Source organism: Pithys albifrons, chromosome 19 (genome assembly GCF_047495875.1).
Source record: "Pithys albifrons albifrons isolate INPA30051 chromosome 19, PitAlb_v1, whole genome shotgun sequence".
In the NCBI taxonomy this organism is placed as follows: domain Eukaryota; kingdom Metazoa; phylum Chordata; class Aves; order Passeriformes; family Thamnophilidae; genus Pithys; species Pithys albifrons.
Genome location: NC_092476.1, coordinates 7218355 through 7235395, shown reverse-complemented (window position 1 = coordinate 7235395; position 17041 = coordinate 7218355). Strand labels below are relative to the sequence as shown.

The window sequence follows — 17041 nt, the reverse complement described above, 5'->3', positions numbered from 1 at the left end:
CAAAGTAGGCCTGGTGATTTTTGGTGTTTTTAAGGCATGCAGGGACAATGCCACTGCTCTGAGACAGGTGTGTGTGAACTGAAGAGTTGGGGGCAGAAGACAAACACTGTTCCTGGAATTACCTCCATCTTTTTGCAGTCTCTTCATCTCCCTGCATAAGTCCCCTGGCATTCACATGCCATTATTTGCTGTCTTGGAGCTGTGGATGATCTTGTTTGGGAGATCAACTCCATCAAGTGAGGAGAATGTAGGCCTGAGAGGGAATGAAGAGGTGGTGGGCACTGCTTATTTCATCTCTTGGCTGAGAAGAGTGTGATTGTATTTTGCAATTTAATCAGATTGCATTGTAGTGAAATTGAGGTGAGGGTGGTTTTGTGGAATGCTTTAACTGAGAAAGGGCTTCTGGAGTGTAATAACAAAAAGGTGTCAGATTGGAGGTGCTTGGAAAACTAGTCTTAGACCACTGGGGAAAAAGAATCGACATGTTTTCTGAAAATTGGCTTCAGGTCCCAGAATATGGTCTGGCTCTCACTTGTCCTTCCTGAACTGGTTGAAATTTAGTTTTTTATATAGCCTAAAAGCAAAGTTAAAATTTAAACATTACTACTGGAGTTCCACTTTCCATTGTCCAGTTCTGTCCTTGTCTCTGCCTCGTGGCTGACTGTCTGCCAAAACAATGTGTTTGCTTGTTTGCAGGGACTCATCTTCGGGGTCTAGAAACTACAGCCACTTATGACCCTGCCACGCAGGAATTCATCCTCAACAGCCCCACTGTCACCTCCATTAAGTGGTGGCCAGGTGGACGTAAGTGCATCACTGCGTGTCTAAATCTGGAAGATGTATGGAAAAACTGAAGGAAGTGATGTCATGTGTGTTGTATTGACAGAGTGATGACTGAAAGTTGACCCAAAGAGTTGGCTGAAAGCCAGTTACTCTTGAACAACAAGCAACAGACTTACCAGAGCCAGCTGAAACATTATCTGTGTGCTCTGAACTGTTGCTCAGAATCATTCACACTGAATGGATTTGGTGTCATTTTTGGTTGTATCAAAATTTTTATTTCCTTCAGCTTCACTGGCAGGTGTGCCAAGGGCTCGGTGTTGTGCAGTCAAGAGAATTGTGTTGTGCAACTTCTCCTGACTTGAGCAACACCGTTTGTCTAGAGCTGTACAACTGGGGTGATAACCAGTGCTGTAAATCTGGTTTTCTACTGCATGATGTGGTTCAGACCCTGCTTTAACAAAGACTCTGTGTGTGTCAGTGTGTTTGACTGTGTTTTTCCTCCTGTCTCCCGCTCCTGTTGCAGTTGGGAAGACGTCAAACCACGCCATTGTTCTGGCTCAGCTCTACACCCAGGGCCAGTGCAAGGGGCTGCACGCCTTCATCGTTCCCATCCGGCAGCTGGGAACCCATGAGCCTCTGCCAGGTAAAAATCTGTGTTAGGGGGTTAGCTGTCAATGGAGTAGCTTAGATCTGTTTCTCTCTGGCTGTGCACAGCTGCTGTCTTGTTACTGTCCACACCTTGAGTGTTGTGTTCAGTTCTGGGCCCCTCAGTTCAGGAAAGAGATTGAGGGGCTGGAGCAGGGCCAGAGAAGAGCAATGAGGCTGGAGAAGGGACTGGAGCACAAGTGCTGTGGGGAGAGGCTGAGGGAGCTGGGGGTGTTTAGCCTGGAGAAGAGGAGGCTCAGAGGTGACCTCAGCACTGTCTGGAACTGCCTGAAGGGAAGTTCCAGCCAGGTGGGGGCTGGTCTCTTCTCCCAGGCACTCAGCAATAGGACAAGGGGGCACGATGGGCTCAAGCTCTGCCAGGGCAAATTAACTTGGAGATCAGAAAAAAATTCTTTGCAGAGAGAGTGCTCAGGCATTGGAATGGGCTGCCCAGAGAGGGGGTGGATTCCCCATCCCTGAGGGTTTTTAAAGTGAGATTGGCTGTGGCACTGAGTGCCATGATCTGGTAAAGGGACTGGAGTTGGACCAAGGGTTGGACTTGATGATCTCAGAGATCTTTTCCAACCCAATCCATTCTAGGATTCTATGGCTTACTTCAGTAGCTGATTTCAGTGAGCAGTTGGTAGATCATAGGCTTTAAATGAGGCTTTCTTATGACTGAACTACCACTAAATCATCTTTCCTTTGATGATGTGCAGTTTAGTTTGGGATTTGATTCTGCCCCAGTGTCTCCCAGCATTCTTTGAGCAGCATGTCCTGCTTTCTGAATGGAAAAGAACTTTCATCATTGCTTAGCTGGAACTAAACTTTACTGACAACTCCTGCAGTGAGTGGATAGTAGGATTGCATGGAAGTTATGGAGATTCCCATATTTTGGTGTCCAGTTCTTGTGGTTTAACCCATCAGGCAGCTGAACAGAGGCCAATCCCCTCCACAGTCTGATGGGGGAGGGCATTGGGGAAAAGGTAAAACTTGTGGGCTGACATAAACATAATTTAATGGGACAGAAAAGAAAGGGAAATTAATAATAAGAATGATATGAGAATATGCAAAACAAGTGATGCACAGTGTGATTGCTCACCACCCACTGCCTGATGCCCAGCCAGTCCCTGGGCTGTGGGCTGCCACCCCTAACCCACTTGCCCAGTTTTATTGCTCAGCATGATGCCATATGGTGTGGAATGCCCCTCTGGCCAGCTGGGGTCAGCTGTCCTGGCTGTGTCCCCTCACAGCCTGTTGCCTCCTTGCTGGTGGGGCAGTGTGGACACTGAAAAGTCCTTGACTTGGTGCAAGCACTGCTCAGCAACAACTAAACAATCAGTGTGTTATCAACGTTGTTCTCATCCTGAATCCAGAACACAGCACTGTGCCAGCTACTGGGAAGAAAATTAACTCTATCCCAGCCAAAACCAGGACATCACTTTTCCATCAAGGAGATTAAGGTCCCTGTTAGCTGTTACTCATAACACTGCTGGGATTTGCTAGAAGACTAAATAATCTTTTTATTGGAGAAGGGTTGAACCTCTCACATGGTGTTTAGTTCCTGTTTCTTAGTGCAAGTGTCTTTGTCTGTGGCAGGTATTACAGTGGGTGACATTGGCCCGAAATTTGGCTATGATGAAATGGATAATGGCTACCTGAAAATGGACAACTTCCGAATTCCTCGGGAAAACATGCTGATGAAGTATGCTCAGGTAAAGCAGCGAATTTCAGCACCTGCTGTTTCACATGGACACTCTGAGTGCTCTTGTGTGGTTGAGTAAGTGCACCAAAAGGACTGTGGGTTGCTTAAGTGCTGCTTGGTGAGTTTAGAGCTTGACTTGTGAATATGTAAAAGGGAGGAAGCTTCAACAAGCTGGTTTTTTGCGGGTTTTTGGTAGGTTAAACCAGATGGCACCTATGTGAAGCCAGTCAGTGACAAGCTGACCTACGGGACCATGGTGTTCATCCGCTCCATCATCGTGGGCGACTCGGCCCGCTCGCTGTCCCGCGCCTGCACCATCGCCATCCGCTACAGCGCCGTGAGACACCAGTCTGAGCTGAAGCCAGGGTGAGTGCAGGGACATCCAGGAGCAGCCCTAAGTGCTGAGGGAAAATTCTCAAGTGCTGGAGGGAGGAGAGACTGTGATTGATGTTTGTTTTGGCACTTGATATTGTTCCAAAACACTGTTTGTCCTGGGAAACAGGACAAACTTCAAAAAGTCTTTCATTCTTGACTGCCAAAATGGCCTCCCCTGCCAGAGGCTTTTGCTGGTCTTGGATACTCTTAGATGCTTCAGCTTGATACAGATGTGGCTTGTGCTCTGAATGGGATTTCTGCAGCAGCAGCTTGCTAGCCACGGGCATGCTAATTCCTCTGTGTTTTGCTCTAGGGAACCAGAACCCCAGATCCTGGATTATCAGACCCAACAATACAAACTCTTTCCTCTCCTGGCAACAGCATATGCTTTCCATTTTGTGGGAGCCTACATAAAAGACACCTATCACCGTATTAGTGGCGACATCAGTGAAGGGGACCTGAGTGAGCTGCCAGAGGTACTGTGTCCTCTGGAAACCAGGGGGATGTTTGTGGAATTCCTGTGAGGTTTCTTTAGAGCTTTCACACAAGATGTCTTGTACTTCTGTAGTTTCAAAAGCCCCCAAGTGTGCTGGTGACTTTTACTTCTTTATTTGCACTATTCATTTAGCACTGTATAAAAACCAGGGAGTAATGCACAGTGAGAAAACTACTGGGAATATATTTTTTTAAAAGGTGACTTTCCAGGAATGATGGCATATCACTTGGGAGTTGAGACTGGTCTTATGCTTGTGCTGTTCTTCCAAGTGACTAGGGTAGAACAGGTGTATTGATCAAAGATATCAATACCATGCTGAGGGGTCAGGGTTGTAAATTGTTTGTTTTCTGTTAGAGTTTCTGTCTGAGAACCTAATGACAATACACAATTAAAGACAGACTTGTACATGTATAGGGACAGAAAGGGTGGTGTACTCAGAAGAGGGTTTTGCATAAACACAGAGGTTTTCCTATAAACAGTTTGGCTCAGGAAAGAGTTCCCTGTGGAACAGTGCAAGAGTGGTGTTGGCTCTACTGTTTTAGTGGGAGCTGCATGTATGTCTGCAAGCCAAGAGTGGGAAATAAATCTAAAGTGCCTTTGCTTTTGTCCCTCAGCTCCATGCCCTGACAGCAGGGCTGAAGGCATTCACTTCCTGGACTGCCAATGCCGGCATTGAGGAATGTCGGATGGCCTGTGGTGGGCACGGCTACTCCCGCTGCAGTGGCATTCCTGACATCTACGTCACCTTCACCCCATCCTGCACCTACGAGGGGGAAAACACAGTCATGATGCTGCAGACAGCCAGGTACAGTGGGAGCTCTGCACAGAACTTTTCCTGCCTCGATGTTTCGGTCTTTGTGACAGAAAAAAGGAGCAGAAGAGTGTTCTGTAATACCACGGTGTTGTGTTTCTGTCCCTTTCCCTTTTCTTGACAGAAAATTACATGCCTACAACTGTCCTTTGTGGCCTGAGCCTGACTTTTCTCCGTTCAAACGACCCAATGAGTAAGAGTTGCCATGTTCTGTCTCTATTTTCAGATTCCTTGTCAAAAGCTACAGCCAGGTTAGTTCTGGGCGGCAGGTTACTGGCATGGTGTCCTACCTGAACGACCTCTCCAGGCAGCGCATTCAGCCCCAGCATGTGGCTGCCAGGGCCGTCACCGTGCGCATCAATGACCCAGCCAGCTTGGTGGAGGCCTACAAGGCACGTGCTGCCCGGTGAGTTCACACTGAGCAGTCTGAGCCAAGCCAGACTGGCTGTCCTGGCAGGTGGGACTGAGGCACTGCCCTGCTGGATTCTTGGGGTGTGGTTGGCAAAGCTTTGAGCTGTGTGCTGCTTTCAGGAAGTGACACACTTCTCTGGGATGGGGTCAGTGTGAAGTGCTTTGAGGTTACAAGAGGTTACTCACAGCCTATTCATAATCCCTGGACAGTGGGCTGCCACCCCCAACCCACTTGCCCAGTTTTGTTGCTCAGCATGATCCCATATGGTGTCGAATACTCCTCTGGCCAGCTGGGGTCAGCTGTCCTGGCTGTGTCCCCTCACAGCCTGTTGGGATCCCCCCGCCTCCTTGCTGCCTCCTGGGCAGTGTGGAAACTGAAAAGTCCTTGACTTGGTGCAAGCACAGCTCAGCAACAACTCAACAATCAGTGTGTTATCAAGGTTGTTCTCATCCTGAATCCAAAACACAGCACTGTGCCAGCTACTGGGAAGAAAATTAACTCTATCCCAGCCAAAACCAGGACATCACTTTTCCATCAAGGAGATTAAGGTCCCTGTTAGCTGTTACTCTTAACACTGCTGGGATTTGCTAGAAGACTAAATAATCTTTTTATTGGAGAAGGGTTGAACCTCTCACGTGGTGTTTAGTTCCTATTTCTTAGTGCAAGTTGCTTTGTCTGTGGCAGGTATTACAGTGGGTGACATTGGCCTGAAATTTGGCTATGATGAAATAGATAATGGCTACCTGGGGTTGGTGTTAAGTGCTTTGAAGTTAGAAGAGGCCACTCACAGCCTACTCATAGCCTGGTTACTCTGCTCCCCTTTCCATTGAGAAATAACAACATTGTACAGATTGCTCAGAAATAGGTTTCGGGAGAAACAATCCCGATATTCCAGCCTGTTATGAAGGAAATGGGAGAGTAGAACAGATGCCTGTTTGTGAGTAGGATTCAGGCACCACATAAGTGCTGTCAGATGTGATGATTGGTGTTTTAGAGGCACAGCTTTGCACTCCAGGCAATGCCTTCAGTCATGGCATATGAGAAAAACTCGGAGCTCCTGTGCCATGACTGAAATCCATATGAATTCAGTGAATGTCATCTTGGTAAATGGTGTTACCAAGTAAACTATTTTATTTCTTTTATTAAACAGGCTTGTAGAAGCTGCAGCAAAGAATTTGCAAGCTGAGCTGAACCACAGGAAGAGCAAGGAGGACGCCTGGAACAGAACCTCTGTTGACCTTGTGCGAGCATCAGAGGTCAGTGATGTACCTGCTAAAGAAAATGTGCTGTAAGAGCCCCTCATCTCTTCTGGGATTGACCTCCCTGTGTCTCTGCAGGCACACTGTCACTATGTGGTGGTGAAGCTGTTCACAGCAAAGCTGTCTGAGGTCAGTAACGCCGCTGTCCGCGCCGTCCTGACCGACCTGTGCCTCCTGTACGCCCTGTTTGGCATCAGCAAGAACACAGGGGACTTCTTGCAGGTTGGTGTCTTTCTCCAACACTTTAAATCTCTAGGGCCAGACTCCTTGTTTGCAAAGATGCTTTAAATGCCAAGTGTATGAATATTTCAGGTATAAATTCTTGACTGTTGACTTCCAGAAGGCCATGAGCCGTGCAGGTCTGGTGGAAGGCTCTTGTCAGGTTTCCCTTGTGATCTGGCAGAGGGAGAGTAGGAATGGAAACCAGGCATGTGCCAGGTTGAGCTGAAATGGTTTCCAGTTGGTGACCAGGCCTTGTGTGTTAAAAAACAAGGAGTTAATAAAGGAGGTGCACGAGCTGGATCCCTCAAAGGGGATCCTGTACTCCAAATCTTAACCCTTACTTCAGTGAAGGGGTTTATGTTGTCAGGCATTGCTTTGCTCTTTGTTCTCTCAGTTGGAGAATGTACTTGTGCAGCAGTGTTTTATTTGGTCTTCAGGCAGACATGGTATATTTTGCCTTCCCATTTTCCTCTTTGCTGCTTCCTAAAAAATTCCCTGAAACCAGAAACAATTTAATATACATGGATGCACATTCTTCAAATAAACTTGCACACAGGCCCTCTAAAAAGTGAGTTTCCCATCCAAGATTAAATAGCTGGGCAGTTTGGTGGGCTATGCTGGGCATCTCCTTTTGCTTGTGCACTATGGCTAATTGCCAATTTAATTACTTAGTAAACTAAAAAAACCTCCTGGTGTTTCATGAACTGCTGCATTTTTGTTGGGGGAAGGTTGACCTGTGTTAGAACACAGCGAAGAGAAGGCTCTTGTGGCTTCTCTGATCCCTTTTCTCCCCTCCAAGGCGGGTATCTTGACCAGTGCCCAGATCACCCAAGTGAACCAACATGTGAAGGAGCTCCTGGCTGTGATTCGACCCAATGCAGTGGCCCTGGTGGACTCCTTTGACTTCCATGATGTCCATCTGGGATCTGTGCTGGGCCGCTACGATGGCAACGTCTACGAGAACATGTTTGAGTGGGCGAAGAAATCCCCACTGAACAAAACACAGGTAAGGAAACCTTGTTTCTTCCTCTTTTCCTCCTCCTCCTCATGTATGCCCAGAGAAACAACTCAGTTTACGGTTCTTAATTATGCTCCAGTGATCTCAGCAGGTAATTGATGAAGAGAGAGAAAAGTCACTAGTAGCAATGGAGCACAACTAGCAACCTTTCAGTTTGCTCTCTGTAGTTACTCCCCAGTGTGTACCTCATGAGCTTCTCAGTGGAGGGAGGAAATGATACACTCCATACAGAAACAACTGAATCATCTCATTGAATTTAAAAGCAATTATCACTTGCTGTTGATTCTGCTTAGTGCCAGCAGCTGTGCAAGCTTCACCTGTTTTCTGCCAATCTTCCAGATCTGTGTTCAGGCAGTAGCAGTGAGTGGAGATGAAAATCAATTGCTCCTGTGTAGTACTTGGGTGCCAGGTGTTGCACATCTGCCCTGAGAGTGGAGCTGCAGCTGAGCCAGTAAAATAAACTGAACTGGGAAGAGTCAGTGTCACTGTTCCATGGGCCAGACTAAATCCTGTCCTGATGGTGCCTTGGTTTGATTAGGACAGACTATCTCCTGCAGTGGGCTGCCAGAGACTGCAGTGGGAGTTAAATCCCACCACAATTTGCTCACTGTTCTGTACTTCTGAAGTCACTGGGGCCCAGGAGCTTCATTACAGTTCCCTTAGGAGACCTTTGCCAGTCTTCTTTTAATTAAAATGCCAAATAATTGTGTAGATAAGAGGTATCTTTTCTAAGAAGGAAGGTCATGGGCAGACTGTTTTTTATATTCTCATGCTTTGTGTCACGTAGACACTGAAGTATAGGAGCTACCTGGCTGTTCTGTAGTCTCCAAGCTGCCTCTGATTCAAATTTCCTTAGAATACAAACACACTGCAAGATGTGAGGAGCTAAAACTGTTTCAAAGATCAGGCCTGACCTTGTGACCACTGTCCTGTCCTCTTGCAGGTTCATGAATCTTTCCACAAACACCTGAAGCCGATGCAAGCCAAGCTGTGAAGCCTGCAGGGGTTTTTAAATGCACTCTTGTCCTGCCCTGAGAAAACTGGGTGTTTGCATCCTTCCTTCAGGCACCTGAATCAAACCTTTCAAATCCTGTAGCTGTAGGACAGTGAATAATTGTAGCCTTTCTTTTCCACTTTTGTAATGGAGGAGGTGTCTGGGGAGAGCGCGTAGGGATCGATGCCTGATTTTAAAGTGCAATTATAATGGTAAAAATTAACCTTTTAAAGATCTGGGAAAGCTTTATGGATTTATACAAGGATTGCTTTTGTGAAGCTGCTGACTAGAGAGGAGTTCCTGTCAGCTGGACAGGTGGCAGGACTTTACTATCAAGTAGTTGACAGCCCTCAGGCAGTAGCTTCTGATAAGCAGTAATGTCCTCCCTGCAAAAAAATCAGTGTCTTGATTTTTTTTTTTTTTAATTAGCACCACTTCTCTCCTTGTTTGGCAAATATTTGTGCTGTCTGGAGCCTCCTGCATAGCTCTGTGCACTGTGTGTGGCACTGTTTTCCTGAGGTATCTGGGAAGTAAATACCCATCCTGCTCTGGAGCTCTGCTTCAGGCATCTTTCCAGAAGAGATCTTTGTGTTTCCTTTGTTTCCCAAAACATCCTTTCACTGCCCTGCAGAAACTCCTTTTCCCTGTGTGCCATCTCCAGCTCTGGCACCTTGCTCTTGGTTAACAAGAAGTCAAAGGAGAACTTAGTGATGCTGCTCTGAGGATGAAAACCAACCAGCAGTGACCAGCTGGGTGCTGATAGTACAAGTTCTGCCCCTTTTTTCCCTGTTAGTATTTCCTAGCACTATCTCAAAGCACTTTACAAATGTTACTTACATTGATTTGGTGGGAATAAAACCACATGTAGTGGTAAGAACTGCAAATCTGACCTGCAATGACGACGCCAGTATTGGAGGGCAGAGATCAGTGGACTGAGGTCCTCAGATTGTTCTGGGATTTTGTCCTGCTTTTTAAAGGCACTTGTCAAGAAAATGACAATCCCAAGTGAAGTGTCTGCAGTTTTTTTTTTCCAAGCCATGCATTTCCAAGGAGCTTTCTCTGATTTGCTTGATTTTGTTTCTGTATTGCCTTGGGCCTTGCCAGGGTGCTGTCTGACTGATCAGGAAGGGTTTGGCTTAAAAGAGACCCTCCTGCTGCCCCTTGAAATCAGAACCACAACTAAGCAAAATCATCAGGCCTTTTCCACACCAATAACTCTGTCCAGTAACCAGTAAAACCTCTCCACAGCAGATAAGGGCAACTCTGAGCCTGAAATGGTAAAAAGCTTCAGCACAAACCCAAATCCTGCAGTTCTGAGGCAACACCTGAGGAGCTGCTTCTCTGCAGCTTTATCTGTTAGTCCCTAATTTTGGATCAGTTTTCATGGATTAGGTTTTTCCTGGCACTAACCAATGATCAGACACAGCGTTTGGCTCCATGTGCAGTGGCTGAACAGAATGAAATGTGTTTAATTTTAATTAAACTAATCAAACTTGCCTTTTGGCTGCCGAGTGTTCCAGGTCCCATGGCAGCACAGCTGTCCAGGGTTCCAGAGGAGGCTCTGCCTTCCATGTGTCCAGTGGAACAGGCTGCTGACCTGGGGAGGGAGGATGAGGAGCAGGTTAAAAACATGCTAATGAGAACAGTACTAGTTAACTATGTACAGATCTAATAAATTACAAAATTGTGTTTTCAGACAATGTGTCTCTTTTCATGCATTGCCTCCAGTGGATCTCGTGGAAAATAATGGGGGGAGTAGAAGGAAGTATTTAGAAGACCTTGAATTAGTTGGATTTTGGTGATTTTTATGGTTTGACCTTTCTGGTCTTGCTCTGCAGTGGGGTGGGGGAGTGGGCCACATCCCACAGTGATCCCAGTCCATCCCACAGCAATCCCAGTCCATCCCACAGTGATCCCTCTCCATCCCACACCAATCCTTGTCCCATCCCACAGCGATCCCTGTCCCATCCCACAGCGATCCCAGTCCCATCCCACAGCTCCCACAGCAATCCCAGTCCATCCCACAGCGATCCTTGTCCCATCCCACAGCAATCCCAGTCCCATCCCACAGCGATCCTTGTTCCATCCCACAGCGATCCTTGTCCCATCCCACAGTGATCCCAGTCCATCCCACAGTGATCCCAGTCCCATCCCACAGCGATCCCAGTCCATCCCACAGCGATCCCAGTCCCATCCCACGGCAATCCCAGTCCTTCCCACAGCGATCCCTGGGGGTTGGTGGCAGCAGGAACCCGAGCACAAACAAGCACTGCAGGAGGTCCGGGGGCTATGGGGACGTTTCTAATCAGGCGCTGCCGGGGCAGCCCCGCTGCAATGCCCGCGGAGCCATCCCGAGTCAGGCGCCGCGCGGGGCAGCCCCAAGGCAGCGGGGCCTTCCAGCCATGTCTGCGCGGCGCGGCGCCCGTCGCTATGGTAACGGGGTCCTTGTCCGAGCCCGGCGCACATCATGGCGGCGCCCTTGCTGAGCGCGGCGCTGCGCGGGGCCCGGGGCGGGCGGAGCTTCGGCACGGCCGGTGAGAGACGGGGGGGGCGGGACCGAGCCGGGGGAAAAGGGGAAAGGAGTGAGAACCGGGGGAGTGCTCTCGGACGCCTGAGACCCCAACGCCAGGCCCTGTCACTATTTGGGCCTCCCTGGGTTCAATACTGGGCCCAGTATCGCTTAATTCGTTCATCAATAACTGGAATGAGGGGCCGATGCCTCCTCAGCAAGTTCACTGACACAGAGTCAGTGGGAGGAGTGACCGATGTCCCAGAGTGCTGTGCAGCCCTTCAGAAGGAGCTTGGCAGGTGGGCAGAGAACTGTCTGAAGTTCAGCAAAGGCAAGTGCAGGGTCCTGCACCTGGGAAGGAACAACCCCAGACTGCAGCACAGGCCGGGGCTGAGGGGCTGGAGAAGCAGCTCTGAGGAGAAGGACAGGGGGTCCTGGGGCACAACGAGCTGTCCCTGAGCCAGCAGTGCCCGGGGGAAGCAGGAGGTCCCCGGGCTGCAGGAGGAGGAGCATTTCCAGCAGGTCGGGGGGTGATCCCGCCCCTCTGCCCAGCCCCAGAGCCCCGTGTGCAGCTCTGGGCTCCTCAGGGTGACACACACGGAGCTCCTGCAGCGAGTCCCTGGAGGGGGACAGAGATGGTTTGGGGACTGGAGCATCTCTGTGAGCAGGACAGGCTGAGGGAGCTGGGGCTGTTCAGCCTCGAGGGGAGACACCGAGAGGGACCCCCCATGTCTGTCAGTGCCTGCCAGAGGGGCAGGGATGGACCAGGGGGGGCCCAGCAATGGCACAGGAGGAAAGGGCAGGAACTGATGCCCAGGAAGTTCCACCTGAACATGAGGAAAAATTTGTCTCTGTGCAGTGACCGAGCACTGAACAGGCTGCCCAGAGAGGGTTTGGAGTCTCCTCACTGGGGATGTTCCAGACCCCTCTGGACACAATCCTGTGCCATGTGCTCTGGGATGGCCCTGCTGGAACAGGGAGGTGGGACCAGATGCCACACTGTGGTCCCTTCCAGTCCTCACCCATCCTGTGGTTCTGTGGACGTGGCTGTGGAGCTGGGGGTGGCCCAGCCTGGTTTGTGCTGCTGTTCCACCCTCAGTTCCCTCTCCCTGTCCCTCCCAGCCGTGCTCTGGAAAAGGGCAGCCCCTCTGGGGCCGATGCCCAACGAGGACATTGACGTCAGTAACTTGGATGCCCTGGAGAAGTACCGGAGCTTCACCCCGTACTTCCGGCTGGCGGAGAAGGAGAACAGGAAGCCCCACTGGTGGAAGACGTACCATCAGCACACCAACCCCCCGCCAGGTACCCTGGGGGAGCTGCTGAAGGGCTGGGGAGCTGCTCTGGGGGTCAAACTGGCCCTGGGAGGTGCTCTGGGACAAGGTCCTTTGCCCTGTAGTTCTGTGCACAAGGCAAATCTCTCCAGGGAAAGGGGTGGCAGTTTTGCAGGAGAGAGGCTGGCCAGGACCTGCCAAAAGACACGAAGCAACAAAAGGATTCCTTGGAGCCCCAGCAGTGCCACAGAGAGCAGAGCAGGACCCAGAGCTCCAGATCTGCAGCAAATAACAACAGGCCTGCTCTGCAGGAGGCAGAGCTGGGAATGGGAGAACCACAAGCTGGGGAAGGAGGAAGAGAAGTGTGGAGGGGCAGAGGGGGCAGAATCAAGTCATAGAATCATAGAATGGATTGGGTTGGAAAAGACCTCCGAGATCATCCAGTCCAACCCTTGGTCCAACTCCAGTCCCTTTACCAGATCATGGCACTCAGTGCCACGGCCAATCTCAGTTTCAAAACCTCCAGGGATGGGGAATCCACCCCCTCTCTGGGCAACCCATTCCAAGGCCTGATTACTCTCTCTGGAAAGAATTTTTTTCTGATCTCCAACTTAAATTTCCCCTGGCACAGCTTGAGCCCATCGTGCCCCCTGTCCTATTGCTGAGTGCCTGGGAGAAGAGACCAACCCCCACCTGGCCAGAACTTCCCTTCAGGCAGTTCCAGACAGTGCTGAGGTCACCTCTGAGCCTCCTCTTCTCCAGGCTAAACACCCCCAGCTCCCTCAGCCTCTCCCCATAGGACTGGTTGTCCTTTATAGTATTTTCAGGTGAAAGGTGTCCCTGCCCTTGGCAGGGTTTGGAACTCCATGATCTTTAAGGTCCCTCCCAAACCAAACTATCCTGTGATTCCACGATCCTCATGCCTGGAAATTTATGCGTCTTTCACGTGGTCTCAGACTTTTCACAGAGGGTTGTGTTTGGGTGTCTTGAGTGCTCACATGTCTCACCTGTGTGATCTTTTCACCCCTCTCTGAAGAGCCTCAGACAGACATCAGCCTGCCACGTAAAAAGCTGTCACGAGCCAAGGAGATCAGGGAAAGGAAGACAATCCTGAGGGAGAACCGCCGGAATGCCGAGATGGAGAGAGCAGCCCGGCTCCGCACTGGTCAGTGCCCCACATCCCCCCTCCCTGCCCTGGCTGCTCCAGGGGCTCAGCTGTGCCTCTGCAGCCTCCCTGTCTCCCTGCAGTGCTCATTCCCCTCGATGATGTCAGGGCAGAGTGGGAGAGGACCAGCGGCCCGTTCCACAAGCAGCGCGTGGCCAAGCACTGTGGGGTGTTCCGGGACCTGTTCAAGGGGGCCACCTTCACCCCCTGGGTTGCCCTGAGGGTGCAGTACAGCCAAGAGGACGAGCACCTCGTGCCAGTCTACTATGGGAACATAGTGACTCCATCAGAGGTGCGTGAGGGGAGCTGGGAACAACCTGGAGCCTGTGAGAAGCCTCTGCTTGTTGCTTTCTGTCAGATGCTTCCAAAGGGCATGGTTGGACCTGATACAGACAGATACTTGCAGCAGAATGGTTGTCTGCTAACAGGCTGATGGTTGTTAATGTTCTGGGGACTCTCCAGGTGGAGCTGCACTCCTCAGTCTGTGCCCAGTCTGTGTTGTGTCCCAGCCTTGCCCATGACAAGTCCATGGAACCTGCTGTTTGAGTGATTTACATTCTCTTTATGTTGCTCTTTCAGGCTGCCAGTCCCCCTGAAGTGTCATATGAGGCAGATAAAGGCTCCCTCTGGACTTTGTTGCTCACAAATCCAGGTGGGCAGTGAGTTCTTTCAAAAACCACACCTAAGCTGGGTTGTTTCACTCTGCCTTTGCTTAATTCCTGTTTCTTTTGGGTGCACAGCCTGAGATGATGTGATGATATCTGCTAGGTAAGGACATGTGTTATATGTAAGAAAGACTGTAGCCTCCCCAGATACGGGGGGGACAGTGACACAATAGGAACTGTGTCAGACCATAGAGGAAACAATTCCCTGACTCCCACCTTTTGTTTTGCCCCAAACTCCTCTCCCTTGGCAGTCTGCCTGGAAGGCAGGTTAGCTGACACTGCTCACCCTGAGAAACCAAGGCACAGTGAGGGAAACAGCTGACCAACAAGATTCCAAGAATCTTGGAGTTAGATCTGCAGAGTTCTTTGCTCCTCATTTTATGCTCAATCCTATAGGAATGACTTCCTTTTGTGGTAGTAAAGGAATGCTGGGAGGTCTCCAGTCAAGGCGGGTCTGGGCATTCTCACTTTGGGGTCACTGAAAACACCAGGGTGTCCCTAAATCACCTTTCTCTGTTGTGTGTTGGCAGATGGACATTTGAGGGACACAGACTCGGAGTACCTCCACTGGCTGGTGTGAGTACAACAGAGCCACGTGCTCTGGGCTCAGGGAGCAGGCAGAAACTCCTCCAACAGCTTTCCCTTGTGCCCCTGCCATTAGCTCCTTTGTTCTGGGCCCTGCTAAAGAAGCAGCAGTTCCAGGTGTTGCTGCTGTTTGGCATTCCAGCCACTGAGTGGGATTTTTGCTCCAGTGAAAGCAGCCTCTGCCATCTGTTCCCTTGTCAAATGGGGCAGAAGTCACTCAAAACATGGCAGAGTGATTTGCAATCCTGGGTGAACCTGCTAGAGGGAAATGAATGGATACACAGCAAAATAATTGTCTTTGTGTTCAGGACCAACATCCCAGGCAATGACATCAAGTCAGGAAAGGAGATCTGCCATTACCTGCCCCCCTTCCCTGCCATGGGGACTGGCTACCATCGTTTCGTCTTCCTCCTCTTCAAGCAAGACCGTCCCATCAACTTCAGTGAGGATGCTCGGCCGACGCCGTGGTAATTCCACTGTGCTGGGAACTGGCTGTTAATTAACTGGCTGTTACTGCTTCTTACTGTGGTGGGAGGGCAGTTCCTTTCACTCCACAGGGCTCTCCAGGGCTGCTTTGGGTTTTTGTGTCCCCTGCAGAGTCCTGTTGCTACAGAACAGCCTGCTATGACAGTGGTTTTCCCAGCTCAGGACAAAAATGCACACAGATCTGGAGATGCTGGGAGATTTCCTTTTGGAGACTTCCTTTCCCGTGTCTCTTTTATAGGCTCTGGGGTGATGTAGAACAGTAGTTGCCTCCCATGGTGCTGCTGCAGGGAGAGGTTCACCTCAGCCCTTGTGCTTGTGTCTTGTTTCCAGCTACAGCCTCAAGATGCGAACCTTTAGCACGTTTGACTTCTACAGAAAGCACGAGGACGCCATGACCCCAGCAGGGCTGGCCTTTTTCCAGTGCCAGTGGGACAGCTCTGTCACTTCCATCTTCCATCAGCTGCTCAGTAAGGAATGCAGTGTGTGGAGATGCTGTTTGTGGGTGGGATGTGATCCTGCATGGCTTATTAGGCTCTTGCTTGGTCTTGGCACATGTCCAGGATCAGTTCCAGCCCAGACTGGGTCCTTTCCTGAGCCATCCTCCTCTGAACTGACAGCAACCTGAGGGAATAACCTCTAAAAGGTTGTTTGGAATGAGGATTTTAAAATAACTCCCAAATGAGCCTTTTCCAGGGTGTGTTTGTGCAGCCCCTGGTCCTGTGTGGGTGGAAGGGGCCTGGGTTTGGGTCTGAGCCCTCGTGCTGAGGTTCTGGTCCCTCCTTTGCAGACATGAGGGAGCCCGTGTTCGAGTTCGTGCGCCCGCCCGTGTACCACCCTCGCCAGCTCAAGTTCCCACGCCAGCAGCCCCTGAGGTACCTGGACAGGTACCGGGACACAGAGGAGCCCACCTATGGCATTTACTAGGAGCTGGCCCCCTCCCAGGCACTCTGTGCCCTCTGGGATGCCACCTCCCAGGTTTCATGCACTGGCCTCTGGAGGGAGATGGCAAAGTCTCAGCCCCTCAGCTCCCAGTTCCCCTGGGAAGGGCAGCCAAGGGCAGCAGGCGCTCACAGTGCTGGCAGCTGTGTGGTCAAGAGGCTGCTTCATGAGAACATTCAAAGGAAATCCATGGCCAGGCTGAAATCTTGCTCCTGGTTCTGCAGCAGAGCTGATCAGTGGCTGGCAGAGTGGAGTCCCCACAGAGATGCCCTGCTTTGCTTCTCTGCAAGGATCACAGTTCTCCTTTGCCTGTTTAGGGAACAGAGCCAGGCCAGCCTGGATTTCCTCCTCTTACAGCACTGTGGTTCAGGACTGTTCAGCCTTTATTTGTGCAGTCCCCTTGGAGAGATGAGCCTGATTAAACACACTTTCAACAGTGTTGGCAGAGCTGTCTTTATTGGGAAGAGCCTGTGTTAATCTCTTAACAGGGTGTCTTTCACTTTTCTAGCAATCTTAGAACCCACCCTAATACAGCCTGTTATCCAGGCCAGCTGGCACAGAGCTGGGGAGCTGAGGAGGGCAGCCCTTCCCCTGATTGGGGCCACTTACCCTCTTGGATGTTGTAGGGTGGGAACAGAGTGGCTATGCAGGTGGTAAACCTGCACAGGGTCAGGTTTGTGGATCTGGCTCTAGTTGCCCAA

General features: G+C 50.4%; 2 protein-coding genes across 5 annotated transcripts in view; both read left to right on the top strand.

The window, feature by feature from the left end:
* The window catches only part of ACOX1 (acyl-CoA oxidase 1), a 28303-nt gene extending 17883 nt beyond the window's left edge, over positions 1-10420 (top strand). For all 4 annotated transcript variants that reach the window (XM_071573951.1, XM_071573950.1, XM_071573952.1 and 1 more), the window contains exons 4-14: positions 697-804; positions 1307-1426; positions 3028-3143; positions 3330-3499; positions 3822-3984; positions 4619-4809; positions 5042-5221; positions 6378-6483; positions 6565-6708; positions 7508-7714; positions 8670-10420. In XM_071573951.1, the coding sequence (XP_071430052.1) occupies positions 697-804; positions 1307-1426; positions 3028-3143; positions 3330-3499; positions 3822-3984; positions 4619-4809; positions 5042-5221; positions 6378-6483; positions 6565-6708; positions 7508-7714; positions 8670-8720 (1556 nt within the window). In that variant the 3' untranslated portion in view covers positions 8721-10420. The remainder of the gene's footprint in view (positions 1-696; positions 805-1306; positions 1427-3027; positions 3144-3329; positions 3500-3821; positions 3985-4618; positions 4810-5041; positions 5222-6377; positions 6484-6564; positions 6709-7507; positions 7715-8669) is intronic.
* A 750-nt stretch (positions 10421-11170) lies between these two features.
* On the top strand, positions 11171-16779 carry MRPL38 (mitochondrial ribosomal protein L38). The gene is made up of 9 exons (XM_071573505.1): positions 11171-11254; positions 12352-12531; positions 13537-13665; positions 13749-13957; positions 14245-14317; positions 14861-14906; positions 15224-15382; positions 15732-15868; positions 16189-16779. The coding sequence occupies exons 1-9, from the start codon at positions 11188-11190 to the stop codon at positions 16323-16325; spliced, it is 1137 nt and encodes a 378-aa protein (XP_071429606.1). The 5' UTR covers positions 11171-11187; the 3' UTR covers positions 16326-16779.
* The last annotated feature ends 262 nt before the right edge of the window (positions 16780-17041 follow it).